This window comes from Globicephala melas, chromosome 8 (genome assembly GCF_963455315.2).
Source record: "Globicephala melas chromosome 8, mGloMel1.2, whole genome shotgun sequence".
NCBI lineage: Eukaryota > Metazoa > Chordata > Mammalia > Artiodactyla > Delphinidae > Globicephala > Globicephala melas.
Window position 1 is genome coordinate 27,441,778 of NC_083321.1, and position 15,180 is coordinate 27,456,957.

The following is a 15,180-nucleotide window of genomic DNA, read 5'->3' on the forward strand; positions in this document are numbered from 1 at the left end:
ATCCAAGTCCAGACCTTTTTAAGGCTCGTGATTAAAGTACTTTTTGCTGGATAATTATAAAGTATGGATTCGTCACAGTGTGGATTCATCACAGTGACTCTGTAGCAGACAGAAAAGGGAAATGAAAGTAGCAAACTTAATGTCTCCTCAGTAGCTTTTTAGCTTCTGAGCAGCTTCCTATCTCCCGTTTATTGTCATTTTTGTTAGCATAAAAAAGTCGTCATAAATTTCGGTTCCCATGGAAATAGAAAGGAATGCGTGAGCTATTGCATTTGGGAATACTGTCTGCTAACCACGCAGTCTCTGCAGTTGTACTTCGTGATGGGAAATGTACATGCTAATTGGTGCTTTTTTTTTCTTATTTCAGGAAACCTGCCCTATGAATATAAAATAGTGATTGCTGGGAATCATGAACTGACATTTGATAAGGAATTCATGGCAGACCTTGTTAAACAGGACTACTACCGTTTCCCCTCTGTGTCCAAATTGAAACCAGAGGACTTTGACAACGTTCAGTCCCTCCTGACAAACAGTATTTACTTACAAGACTCGGAGGTAACAGTGAAGGGATTCAGGATATACGGTGCACCTTGGTAAGTGTTCATTCCAGCAGTCTTCCCCTCTGTTTTTTTAGCTCAGCACTCAGAAAGCATGGTTCTGGTGCCTTAAACCAAAAGGATAAAGATGAAGAGAAACCTTTTGGCTGTATTTAGAACATAACACATATTTTGGCACTGCTGCAAAACACGATGCTTGTTGTTTTCATTGTGATGCAGATTTCTTTAGGCAAGATCAACGGGAGCATGGCTTTGGTAGATACGTGTCTGTTTGTGCGACCGGGGCTGCATGTGTGTCTGTGGGACCCAGAAGGATTTGGTGGAAGGTCACTGTGTTACCCTTCATGCAGATTCAGCCACTCTGAACATTCCATCAGCCTACATGACTTGTTCCCTTCTCGTTTTACATTGGAAGCACTCATAAAATATCTTGCTTACATTAGAGTTGCTCAAATCTTGCTACACATCAGAATCACCTGACCAACTCTGAAGAAATACAGATTTTGAAGCCATATCCCCCTGAGGCTCTGATTCTCCTTCCTGAGGTGGAGCCCAGTGACCTGTATTTTTAAAGCTCCCCAGGCAAGACTGAAGCACAGACAGTTTGGAAGTTACCGGTTGAGAGCTCAGTCCTAGAATTCTCAGTACTGAAATTCTCAGCTCTAGAAAACTCGAAGCAGGCGTGTATTCCTTGGGACCAGACAAGGAAACATTCTGACCTTGGCTCTGTCAGTTGTCAGTTGTCTGGATTTGAAGAAGTTAATTCATAGAGAAGGAACCTCAGTGAAAATAATACCTACTTTTAGAGGGTTATTATGCGGATTAAATTAGGTGATGTTTGCAATGGATTGAGAAGAGCGCCTGGTGATTTGCTTAGAATAACAATTACCATTTTTGAGGCCTTAGCTCTGCCACGAGATATTTATGGGAACTTGAGCAAGTCACTTAGCCTCTAGAGCCAGTTTTTTCATCTCTAAAATGGGAGTGTTAGATCAGAAGATCAGTAGCAGAGGAGTCTTGGATTTTTCTTTATTTGCTTTCTTACTTTTTGAGAGCCCTGTGTGTATAGAGAGCAGAAAAACTAATCTTTACTCACTTAACCTGGAAAAGTATCCCAGTCCTGCCTTAGGAGTTGCGGATAAGGCTGGAAAAGGACAGAGTGAATTCAGATTGGCCACCCCACTCAACAGTTTGGATTGTCTTCTGTAAAAGAGAAAGTTGAGATATTTCCTGTCATTTGGTTTTCTAGCCAAATTTGGTTTTCATCAGTCCAGAAGGACTGATGAGTGGATACAGGAAGTATATTTCCGTTTAAAATCAACCTGACCGTGATTCTGAACTCTTAATTGAGTACTTAACCAAATGTCAGGCACTAGGTCCTTTATACCTATTATCTCATTTTCTTCAAGCTACCTTTAAGAGACAGCCACTATTGTGATCCTCATCTGGCAGATGGGAAAACTCGGGCACAGAAAGGTTAAGTAACTGCTCAAGAATCACACGATTCTAAGTGGTAGCATCCTAATTTCAGTCTGGCTGCAGGGTACATGGTATGCCTGAGGTGGTGGTGGTAGTGCTGCGGTAATTGGTGGTTATAATCTGCAGTGTTTATATCCAGCTTTATGAATGCACGTCAATTAGTTCTTTTTATATGTGACAAGGTGGTAAAGGGCAAGAGAACGAACAGCAGAAGTTAGCCCTCTCAAACAATAATCTGAAAGCTGATCTTGGGGTAATGTAGGATGTCGATATCAGCATTTCTGGGTAAAGGGCAGGAGAGAGAGCACTTTTTCAGCTTCACAGCTCACTTCTTAATGACTATGCAGTAGTTGAGAAATGACCTCTAATTGGTAGAGAAGCTCTACTTGGAGTTGAGATGATTGTTTCAATGATTTAAGATGATTTTTGAAAAATCTGCAGAGCCCAGAACATTTAAGCCCATTCCTGAACAGACAGGACTTTCAGAGGTTCCCTGGATTGAAGGTTGTTGGTGTGATGACAGCAAGCTTCCTCCATTATCTGAACAGGTCCAGATCTGTTTAGGATAGGGTTTAGCTCAACCAGATTATGGCTGTGATGCATGAGGGAGTGATTTTGAATTCCGAGGCAGATCGTGTAGCATCTCAAGAAATAACAAAACATAATAGTTCCAACATGGGAAGTAACGGGGCGTAATTTGGTTTTGGTGGTGGTACAAACTTCGGACAAAGTTTATGTCTGAACTGGATTGATCTCATTCAAAATGTTTTATTTTAATATTGGAGAAACTGGTAAAGTCAAGAAAACACTCAGCATTAGTCTTCTAAAATGTTACCCTGAAGTTGTTTTTTACACACAGTTTATTGGGATTTCTAGAAAGTTTGAACTATTTCCTTTCTTTTTACAATGAGGGAGATCTTTAAATGGAATTTATCTTACCCATAGGAATTGTTGATACTTTGTCTTTTTACCAAGAATACAGGGGTTGATGAAAAGGAAATTGCAATTTTGTCATATTTTTATGATGAAAATTAGTATTAATATTTAAAAATAATAATTAAAATAGTTAAAAAATAATATTCTCAGAACTGCTGTAATCTGAACATTGATTTAGGAATGCCTATGTTAGCATTTCTATGCAAGGAGAACAGATTTTTCCATTTCTACTACTTATTTATTCAGCCTTGGGACCTTGGGCATTTTTCTGAATGTCTCCATGCCTCCGTTTTCTCATCTCTAAAGTGAGAAATAGCAATATTACTTCTCTCTCATGGTTGTTATAAGTGAGTTAATGCATGCAGAAGACTTCTGGCATAGAGTAAGTACTGGATAAGTGTTAGCTATTACTGATGTAGCAGGGTTGGTGTTTCCAATGTACTTTGTACCTTTGTCCACCTTCACATGATTGCACTAGGAGTCAGATGGGCTGGCTTCTAGCCTTAGTTCAGTCTCTGCTGATTGCACAACAAATCCCTTCTCTATTTTGTAAAACACAGGGGTAGAGAGGTCTGCCCCACTTTCTCTCTGATGCCACTCACTTCAATAGTCACCAAAATTAGAATCTTTAAAGAGCGTACATATTTGCGGGCATGCTTGATTATTTTAATATCTTGTACAATTTTTAGCTTCTTTCACTATTAAGAATTTGACTGGAAGCAAATCTGGGGGGGGTGGAATTTATACTAGAGCTGCTACTCGTCTCCTATGAGACATAAGGATTTTCCATCCTAAGATTCACACATAGGTGGACATCTGCTTAGTAACCCATTAGATACTCCAACTCCAAAATAATGTGAATGGTTTTAACTTTGATTTCCATGCTTTTCCTGTAACTTTTCTGGAGGGAATATTAAGTTCTGATTTACTGATATTGCTAGTGGTTTTCATTTAAAAACAGAAATCAAAATAAGAACCTTGATACTAAGGATTTCCATGCTGTCACAGGTTTCTCAAAAGTAATTACCATCTCTGTGATAAACCATAATGGAAAAGAATATAAAAGAAGAACGTCTATATGTGTATCACTGAGTCACCTTGCTGTACAGCAGAGATTGCCACAACTTTGTAAATCAGCTAGACTTCAATCAAAAAAAAAATTTTTTTTTTAAGTAATTGCTGTCTGACCAGGGAGAGAGCTTATTAACTCCTGTATTTACAAAATGTGGATTGTGACTCAGTTTCACTCTAAACAAGGTGTATTAGCTCATATTCATTACATGTTTATAACTTGTAGCACCGCTGAAAGCTTCCTAAAGACCAGAGAGAATTAACGCAGCGTCTCCTAACTTACAATTTAGGAGGAATTTGTATGTGGAAAATAACTTACAACAATCCTGAGCAGTCATGTGTGTTTGCAATTGGAGCACACTGTCGTGCCAATTAGATCGGCAAAGAAGAGGGTTTGGATGTGGTTTGATGGGTCTGGGAAAATCCAACGGTCTACACTGAAGAAGTTGTAAATGGGGTGCCTTATCCTGGAAGAAAGGTGCTCCCTTGGAAGGAAGGCAAGAGTTGACCCGTTCTCAAGGGGCAGCCCGGCCTCAGGAGGCCTTCCAGCCGGTTCTGTGGCTTCTGTATGTATTCCTTCGGCACCTCATTCTTCCAAGAATCGTGAAGAAAGGAGTCAGGCGTGATGTATTGTCATGGGACTAACAGTTCAGTCACAGTTTTTCTTAACTTCTCCTGTTACACTTTTCCCTCCCTCTCTGGGGGACAGAAGAGGGTCTTGTGTGGCCTAGCAGTTAGATCTGCCCAGGACTTCGCTCTCATAGCAGCACAGCTTGTGGATTTCTTGTATCCCTTGTGTTGATTTTTTGCCACCGAGGTGCTTCCTGATCTCCTTTCGTGATCACTTTCAGCTTTCGATCCCAAAAATGTCTTTTCCAAAGGCTGACTGTGGTCAGAAAAAGGAGACAACATTCTAATCTGTCAAATATCAACCACTGATATTTGTGCTAATTCACTGCTTGTCTGGTCAGGGTGGAGGGGAGGTGGCGTTTTGAAATCATCTCTGTATTTTTGGTTACTGGATCTGTAGCCAGCATTTTAGTGCAAGTAGATTTCCATAAACTCACTCGTGGGACTGGGCATTTAAAAATCGACTAGCCCCTTCTTTTTTCTGATTTCAGTTGCTCTTTGGCTACTAAGATGCTTACGTAGAAAAAAAAATCCAGGTGCAAACGGATCGGCAGCCAAGCCACAAAAAGTAAAAAAAAAAGTCTGTCTTGCTCCGACCTGAGTGTGGCAGTTGTATTGTTCAGCAGTGCACCTTGTTCCCCTCCTGAACAGAAACGCAGAGCTAGTCTCCTGTGACTTTTAATGAATATGAGCAGGGCTTTCCAATGTCCAGGAATTTGATCTCTACGCTGACCAAGGGGTCAGGAACAAAGAGCACACTTTCTCATGTTAGAGTAGACCCAGGTGTAATTTGTCAGATTTAGTAATTGTAGAGGAAGTGCCTCAACTTCTGCAGCAGGAAAATTAGATCGAGCCTAGGCAGCGTAATTCTAAAATGGCTGAAATAGCAAGAGAAAGTCCATTGAGCTGCATTTTCAAAGGAAGTGTGTGCAGGGTATTTTTTTTTTCCTTCCTCTCTCCCCCTCATTTTGGATCATCAACGTGTTGACTTTGTCCATTCCTTCAGATGTAATTTTCTCAGCGTTTTTCAAAGTGGGAGTTAAGCATTGATTCCACTCTCTGCAGCCTTTATAATTGTGTTTGCATCCAAACAGCTACAAGGTTGCTCACGTTTCCTTGTTCTGATCAGCACAATGGTACTGTAAGCTTACCCTGTCAGAAAGCGTCAGATATTTTTATTTCCAACTATAAGGTTTGTAATGCATCATGTATTTCGCTGACAGTCTTCAAGTTCTTGCAATAGCGAAAAAATTAACAGCAGATACTGAGTGAGAGGATGAGAAAACCAATTGGCAACTCATGATAGAATTCAGATCTGGGGATGGGTGGAATGGGCTCATTTATTTTATTTTCAAGTCATACTTAGTAATTAACTTGGGCCAAAAAGAAAAAAAGGGAAGAAGAAGAAGAAAGGAAAGAAACATCTCCACGTTCAGCAGGAAAGTCCTTTCACACTAAAGAACAGGACTGTACGAACAAGACTGATTCTGTGCCACGATTTCAGGGATTCCAGCTTTTATTCAGGAGGGCTCAGGAAGGTATTGGCGCAGAAACAGGTCTGTGTGTGTGTGTGTTAAACAAATACGCACTCTCCTTCTACATGATTCTGTTCCAGGGCCCAGGCTAACGTTTCATTTTTCTTGGCGTGAGGCCCACGGACTCTCCCATTCTGAAACCTGTGGCGGGTCTGTCCTGCTCTAGAATTACAGGCTCTGTTTACATTTTCGCCTGCCTCAGAATGCAGCTGACTGCTCTGAAAGCTGCACGGGATCAGCTTCATTTCTGGTTTAACAACCGCGCTGTTTATTTGGAAAAGGAGAAAGCAAACCCTGTCCGCCTGCTTCCTACCTCCCATTGCTAGCCATATCAGTACATACCTTGGCAAAAGCTGGTTTATGTGGAGTTTAGGACGTTGGAGGCAACTCATACCTTTCCGCCTGCTTGTCGTGTGCCTTTAGCTGATGTGTTGGTGGTGGTCGTATAGACGAATGTGGAGGGGGGTATAGAAGTGTTCCTGGGCATTCAGTTATGCTTAATATCAGCCATTGGCATAATTTAAATTTTTGCCTGCACATTCTGAGAGACCAACTCAATTAGCAAACGACGATAGTAAACTTCTATTTGGATGATAATTTCACTTAGAGAGCTTGTACATGTGTTATCTCCTTTGGGCTTCACAACAATTCTAAATAATTAAAACTTAAAACCAATTCTAAACAATTCAAAGGCAAAGGGCATATATTCATAATAATTATTAATACTAGCCAGCATTTACAAGTGCTTGTACGTCGTGACAGTGCTGCCTGGTGTTGCCTCCTATTGACAGAAGAAACCAAGGTCGAGTTTTGGCAGAAAAGGCGACTTGCCCAAAGTTAGTTTGGGGAGAAATAGGACTAGAATCCCGCCTTCCTTTGCTGAGCTCTTGAGGCTGAGCTGGGATATCCTAGTAACCGCACATGTCACTCTACTCCTTGACCTGAGGCAACTCAGGAAGTGGCCACTTAGAAGCCTTGGCTGTTCCCATCTAGTTGCAAAAAGGACACACAGAAATCCAGGCCAGTCCTCTCAGGAGCTCTCAGGCTTCAGTGATGGGGTGCTTGAAGCGGGGGGACAATGGGATGTTGGGGGGACAGAACAAAAGAATGATCTTCTGCACGGTGTGCTCCAGAGCCTTGGGTTTAAAAAATGAGGATCTATACCTGTGCGTCATAAGACATGGATCAGCTCCTCTGGTGTTTCTGTTCCATGGCGACAACTTCCGTTTCCTCTGCACACACGTTAGAGGGGCAAGTATCGGGTGTACATGGCTATTTCCCTCTGAAGCACCACGGAGCAGTTGAGAGACACGGCAGCCCCGGGCACGTGCACCGAGAAGGAAGTGCTGACCGTGCTTCCCCACGGAAGTCGGGCTGGTGTGGACCCACACACCATGCTCCAGGCAGACCTGGACTTCCACGATGAGACCCTGCCGGCTCGCTGCTGGGTGTTCTTTCATTTTCTCATGTTACACTGACAGGTTCCTTTTTAACCCAGAGTTGCTGCTGGGGGAGGGAAGGAGAGGATACAGTGGCTCTAAGCTCTACAAGGGTGGGGACCCTGTCAGCGTTGTTCTCCATGCATACCCTAGGCCAGCCCAGGGCCTGGCACACAGTGGGTGCTCAGTCTGTTTCTGCTGAATGAATGAATGAATGAATGAGGGTGGTAGTGGTAAAGATGTGTCTGTGGCTGCCTGACTGAAGGCCCACACCTATGAGACACCCAGTTGCAAAAGAAAAAACATTTCCAAGACAAGATCGAGCATAGCCATGAATCTGCAAGGACAGCTAGAGATGGTAGAGCAAAGTGGAACCAAACAAAGCACTAACCTACGTCCCTGAGCTCTTCATGAACATGTCTAGATCCTTCCCGAACATTCGGAAAGATAGAGTGCACGGCATCTCTCCAGGTGAGCATGGTCAGGGAGCAGCGGGACAGACCTACCTAGAAGGCAGCGAGAATTTTCAAAGAAAGGCTCAAACAGTATTTTTAGACTCTTAATTGTCATTTCTGTACTTCATTTGCCTCATCCCCATGCTCTGAGTAGATACAGACATTTCTATTAGATTTGGAGACTACGTCTTCAAGCTACAGTAAAAGTAGCCAGTGTAAAGTGTGAGTTTGGTTGGAAGCTAAACCGAGTGGGCCCTCAGAATGTCCTTTGGACGTTAGAAACCAGTTATTAAACATGTAGTATTCTCTTTTCTCAATGGTTGAGTTCTCAATGGTTGAATTCTCTGAGTTGAATTAAAGCCATACAGATTCTGTACCATTTATTTTCAAGCTATTTGGCAAACATGTATTTCTTATTTAATCCTTTGAATTGTAAGTGTAATGTGAATTTCTGCAGATGTTACCAGGTGGTGAGCCCACTGGCATCCCTTTGACAGTTGTGACCCATATTTGCCGGGTTCCAGGCACTGCTGCTGCTCTGCCTTCCTGCATACATTTACCCTATAGCTCAGGTGTGCTCACAAGGAAGTCCAGGTAACTACACAGGTAGGTTCCTTGAATCCTCCTGATGATCCGTAGTGAGGGTGAATGGGCTTCGGAGCCCACAGCTTGGAGGTTGCCACTTCTACCTAGTGCTCCGTTTTTGCCGGGAACCTCACCTGCATGGCCTCAGGTCGCCCCTTTGCCCTTTTTGGTGAGTCTGCCTGCTGCCAGAGTTGTTTCACAACAGAGTCACGGTGATCAAAGCCATGCTGTGTTCTGCGCTCGACAGGGGAAAGGCCCTGTGCCCTTCTAGGCTGCTCTGTAAGAGGGCCATCAGAGGATGTCACTCAGCTTCCCAGAGAGTCACCTGTATGCCTGTGGGAGGCTTGTTGGGAGACAGGACTAAAACATGCTGTTCTCAGGGACATCCCTCTGACAGTGAAGGATTTGTTGAAACTGGCTGAGCTCTTCTTGCTGATTCCCTCTTTCCTTAAAACATCAGTTCCTCAGGTTAACAAACTTCTGGCTGGGCCTCCCCAGCAGGGAGACACCCCCTGAAAGGTCTGGTCCCCAGGCTGGACGTAGCTTAAACAGCTGCAGCCCTGTTCTACCTACTGTCGGGGGAAGCAGTGTGTGTATAGAGGCCGCAGGCTTTAGCCTTTAGAAGCAGCTTTCCCCAGTGAGCTTGTGTCTCATTTTTATCATTTAGAACTCATTTACCTTCTTAAGCAAGTTGTTTCATCTCTGAGCCACAGTTTCATCTGTGAAATGGGTATGCAAAGAATAACAACTACTATTCCTTAAGCATCACCCACATACAGGTATTTTACGTAAAACAATTTTTAAGCCTCACAGCCACCCTGTAAAGAAAGTAATACTTCCCCCATTTGGGAGATGATAAAATGGAAGTTTTATGATGAAAATAGAGAAGTTAAACAACTACACAAGGACACTCATTTCCTAAGTAGCAGAACTGGAAGTCTAACCTCAAAGCCTTAATTTTTTCACTGCTCTGTGTATGTTTCGTGGGATTAAAATGCGATCATGTATGTTAAGTTCCTGGCACTCAGTAAATGCTCAATAAATATTATTTTCTTCCCTGGAAAGTAATAGTTGTGTAGTTTTGTGATGGCTCTTTTTGTTTGTTTGTCTGTCTGTTTTCTTGTCTTTTTTTATGGTGGTATATCAGGGTGGAAGGGGAGAAGCAAAAAAGGACAGAAAGGAGGTGAATAAAAATCTTAGTCTAGGAAAATAGTTACCCCTATGTGTGTGTGTGTGTGTGTATGTGAGGGAGGTGGGGAGAGAAAAGAATTTTTAAAAGCAAACATTGTATGGTTTCATTGCACAGCAAGTTGCTAATGATCTGGATAAGTGGCAACCATTTAGGAAAGGAACCCCATATATCGGCAGCATGTGGTCAAAGGACGTGGAAGAGTGAATAGATGTCTGTTAAATGAAGACATATGGGGCATTTTAAGGTCACTTACATGGAGCATCATTTTAAATGTATGAGTAACGCTTGGTACTGGTTTTCACCCAGGAAAAAAATAAAGGTAATCTTGGATGGGAACTATAAATTGAAAGTGGAATGTTCCGTGAGGGCTGCTCAAACAGGAAGTTAGTGGTAAATCGGAAAGCTTTTGGATTAGCAGAATGTGTCTGCATTCTGTGAAGAGCAGAAAAAATGAGTTTGAAAATCTGCTTTAATTCAGGAGAGGATATAGGAAGATTGTTTTGCACAAATATTAGAAAAGATCGGCTAGGTTAAAGTGTAAATACGATTACCGTTACTAACAATGTCCAAGTATGAAATTTGCAGCAAAAAATGAAAAATAAATGAAGAAAAGCACCTGGTATATAAAACCTAATGTCTGGCATGGTAGGTTTAGGATGGATCACATTTTTTTAAAAAAGCAGTGCTAACAGGGAGATCAGCTTGGTGCTTTGTGACCACCTACAGGGGTGAGATAGGGAGGGTGGGAGGGAGACCCAAGAGGGAGGAGATCTGGGGATATATGTATATGTATAGCTGATTCACTTGGTTATAAAGCAGAAACTAACACACCATTATAAAGCAATTATACTCCAATAAAGATGTTTTTTAAAAAATTTAATTTAATTTAATTTTTTAAAAAAACAGTGCTAAAATTTCATAGAACCTACAGTAAATCAACATTGAAGACTAAGTAAAACCAATGCTATGTGTGTAAAGGAAAAAAAAGAGGTCAGAGCTGACACACTGATTTTCCACCTTCTCCTAAAATTTGTTATGAACTTCTTTTACATATGATGTACAAAATGATGGCATATAAAACTAAGTGCCTCTGATGCCTGCCTGGCTCTATAACTGGAGATGACTGTTTCTCTCACTACATTTCAAGCTACTTTATGCAATGAAATGACGGGACATATCAATTTTAATTCTAAATCCAGTAAGGTATGCTGACTTTCCATGCCACACAAGACTCCATAAGCAATGGGAAGTAGCTTAAAGCATCATAATTCCAGAAATAGGATTATCAAAAACAGAAACTAGGGGAAAAAAAGTTTTTATTGTCTTATTGATTTAAAAGTCCAACCCCTCAAATCACTAGGCCATAACTGGGGCCTCTATTTTCATTTTGAATCAAGAATTAATAGAAAAAACCTTCTTGCTTTGATCTTTTCAGAACGAAATAAAAGCTGCTAGACTAAAACCTAATCAGAAATGGTTGATGGAAAAACTAGTTGGAAACAGGCTGTTGGGCTATTATTAGCCACCTCCCCACTTTTTTTTTTCTTTCCTTGGGTGTTATGACTTAAGGGGAGAAATTGTGGAAAGGACATTTGTTTAAGAAATTCAACTCAAATTCGTGAGTTTTGCTTTTATATTTAAATATATTAATATGTAAGAAGCACTTGAGAATGAGGATTTTAGGCTGTGTTTACGATGCCTCTGTTACTAAACATTTTTTAATGCTTCCCTATTTTTCAGATGAAACAGCGAAGACTAGTTATTTTTCTTACCTAAATTCAGCTTCTCCCTTAAAAAGATGTAGTAACTCTGTACAGGGAAGTACTTACCTGTAGGTCCTGCAGAATGAATATGAAAAACGGGAGACCTAAGTGTGTACATATAATGCTGGCCCTGACCTTTGTGCTTTTTAAATAACTCTTACCAGAGGCGAATTCTGCATGGTTTGCTGGCTTACAGAGCAGCTTCAGAGGCAGGCCCAGGAGAGGTGAGGGAATTTTCAGGGTATTGAAGGGCCTGCCTACATTCAAACACACCATATGTGCCATTCAGTACTACTGATATTAAGGAGGGTATTGGTTTTTAAGGTTATTTGTTATAGAAATTGCCTCTGTAGAGTTTGAACTCTGTTCTGAAAAGCCTGAGAGAAACAGGATCACTTCGTTGGAAATTTTGAAGTTTGGCTGGTCTGTAAACCACAGGCTTAACCATACGCTAAAGTCAGTTCTGAGGTTTTGTAATTGTTGATACTTATGATTTTCATTATAAATGTGTTTTTACTTTGTTGATTGTTGCAATAAACAGAATCATTGGATTACTGATAGAGCAGAATACAAATATGCCAGAGAAAAGCCATTTTCTTTGTCCATTGACTCAAATAACTCTTCTTGTGAATAAGACCAAAAAAACTTGTCTTTCTGGGTTTTCTACAAGTAAGAACAGAACAACAACAAAAAAAAAGGTGAAAGGAAAATAGCTATTGCAGAATATCAAGGGTAGAAATCATGCAAAAAGTAGACATCTCAATTCCTAAAGATTGTGTTTTCCAAGCTGTGTAAACTCTCTTCAGTTAATCGGACACTCACATGAATAAAAACTTTACCATTCCAGTGAAAATTCATCCATTCACCTGGTTTTGGTCATTCAAGAATTAGCATCAGACATCAGAGAGCAATGGTATGTTTTTCTTGTTACATGTAGCAGTAAGCTTTTCACAAGCTAAATTCCCACCAAAAATATACAGAGGTATCAATAGCATCACAGAAAAATGTATATACATATATAGAGAAAATGAAACCCAAAAGGTAATACACCACAAGTATAACAATGGTTTTCTCTTATGAATTGTTCTCTCTTTCATTCTACTTGTCTGGGACTTTTATGTGTTCTTGCAGTGGGTAAGTTTTATTTTTACAGTCAGAAGAAAAGGCCACATTCTCTAGCTGTAAGATGTATGCTAGGGGTAATTTGGACATTGACTCTCATTTTTTCTAACTTTGTGCCGTCATTGTGTATCTAGTTCTTGCAGAGTTGTGGGCCTGCACATATGCTCACACTTCAGGGATTACCTGTGTCACAGGCCATTGCCAAAGATGGGGGGGGGGGTGTCTGTCCTCATCAACAAGTTCTGTGTGTGCCCTGCTGAAATGGAAAGATTCGGGAAAGCACCAGAGCTTGCTTCATTCCGCTGAAAATTTTTGTTTCCTCTTTTAAATCAGTCTCTCCCAAAGAAGGTGGAACCCAGATGGCTCATTTGGTGCTGGGGTGACTGACGGAACCCAGCCCTCTTTGGTGCTGCATTTTTGACTCACCCCCCTGTGTGACTTGGGTCTGTGGGTCTGGCTTTACAGGATGCGACTTCAGTCAGGGAAAGCCTGGTGCCTACCTTTGCTTATTTGTATTCCGGTGCTGTGCCCTCCCCTCCTCTCGTGTGTCTTTGTTCTATTAATCTGCAAAACAGGGCTCGACTTGTGATTAGTCCTTGGAGCTTGTTTCTATTAATCAGCCTGCAAAACAGGTCGACTTGGACGCTTTTGTTCCAGAGCTTAATGTGTTCTCCTTGTCAGGCTGTGGTTCAGGCTGCTCGGTTTGCCTTAAATGGGACCAGGCAGTGAAATTTGGTTTTTATATGCTGATTGCATTGTCAAGAGAGAAAATACCATTTGAAAAGACAACAAGAAAATGCTAATGTAGAATTGTAGAGATGTGTTTTAGGAAGAGGAAAAGTTTACAGAAAATATAACTTGTGTAGCTTGGTTGTGTTGTAGGATACACTGCAGAGTGCAGTTGACTGGAACAGAAAATAGAGCATTATATATATTATGCAGTCAAGAAGTATGGTGTGCAGCAAAGGTTGCCTATTAATAATAATTTTATGTGTATTTATGTGTAATTTTCTTTTGATAACTTATAGTGGGAACAGCATCCTTTTCGCCACAATATTGAGGGATTATAAGAAGACCCGATACGATTTTGTGAGTTTCCTTTGCTCTTTTCTTCCCACCCTCCCTTGTGCTGAAGGACCTTGGCACAGATTAAAATTATTCTACCTGTTAGGTAGGGGGAAACTCTGTATCTCAATTTTGTTATCTTCTTTATCAAGGGACAAGCATTGACCTAACTGTGGAAGATAGAGTGTGGGTGAGCTGAGTGATGATGATAAATTGCTTTGTAAAATGCTCGTTATCACCATTTAAAAAATTCTGCTAACTCTAATGTGCGAAGGAGAAGATTGCTGGAAAAGAATTTTAATGTGTAACTTTTCCCGGTGACGGCGATGCTATTGGAGAAAAACAGTTTCCTACTGGAAGTCATCTTTTACATCTCTAAACATTTCTAGTGAATTTCAGCCTTCATTACTTGTGAAATAATGCTCCCTCTAAAAAAAATAATAATAAAGAAATCTGTTGAAGTATATGCAAGGAGCAAGCTGTCAGAGTCCCAAATTAAATTTGTCATCAGTGATAAATTTAGTGCTGTAAGATACTTTAATAAGTGCTTCAGCTTGATTTATTGGTTTTGTGAGTTACCAAGAGTATATTATGTCTTGTACAGAACTTAGCAGAAGCAATTTCTGACTAGACCTTCCTTGATTGAAAAAAATGAAGTCTCATTTTAGTCGCGGTGGTAATTATTTTAGTGCCAAATTGGAAGGTAAGCACACTGCAGTTCTGTCATTAATATAAAAAAAGAAAGGAAAGAAAAAGAAAAACATGCCAAAGGGAAAACATTTGAAAGGTTCTGGTTCTTTATTTTTGCACATACTTTATTTCCTTCGTGTATACTGGGTGTCTAGGCTGTTTTACTGGTTGGGACTTAAGTTGCAGCCATCACACATATAATCACTAATGAGTGTCAGGATTCAGCTGCTAATTTGAAAGGCTTTGTGGCTCTTTCACCCCAGACACTAGCAGCTTCATTAGGCTCTGCTTTGTCCAACCTGACCTTTGCTGGCCTCTAGATCGCAGCTAAATACCAACATTACACCAACACTCTCCCATTGAAACAGTCCAGACCTGATTCCTTTGGTGCATATCTTATCAGAATCTGCCCCTGACATAAACTTGGGTGCCTCATGCCGCATAATTAGGATTACATTCCCCCAAAGAGGCCCTATTTCCTCACACCCATGGGAGTGTTCAGTTTGATTGGAGATTTGAATTTTAGAGCAATTAGCAAATGTCTGTCCTTTTTTTTTTAAATGTTCTTTTAAAAGGCATAATTTTTAAATGTGTTTTTATGTGAAAAGCAACAAATTTTTTTTTCCCCTTGGGGAAGGAAAACCCATACAATTTATTATTA

At 40.8% G+C, this 15,180-nt stretch overlaps 1 protein-coding gene across 3 annotated transcripts in view; it reads left to right on the forward strand.

Annotated features, from left to right (window-relative positions):
- MPPED2 (metallophosphoesterase domain containing 2) overlaps positions 1-15,180 on the forward strand; it is a 172,323-nt gene that overhangs the window by 87,236 nt on the left and 69,907 nt on the right. For all 3 annotated transcript variants that reach the window (XM_030864819.3, XM_060303392.2, XM_060303391.2), the window contains one exon: positions 368-593. In XM_030864819.3, coding sequence (XP_030720679.1) covers positions 368-593 — 226 coding nt within the window. The remainder of the gene's footprint in view (positions 1-367; positions 594-15,180) is intronic.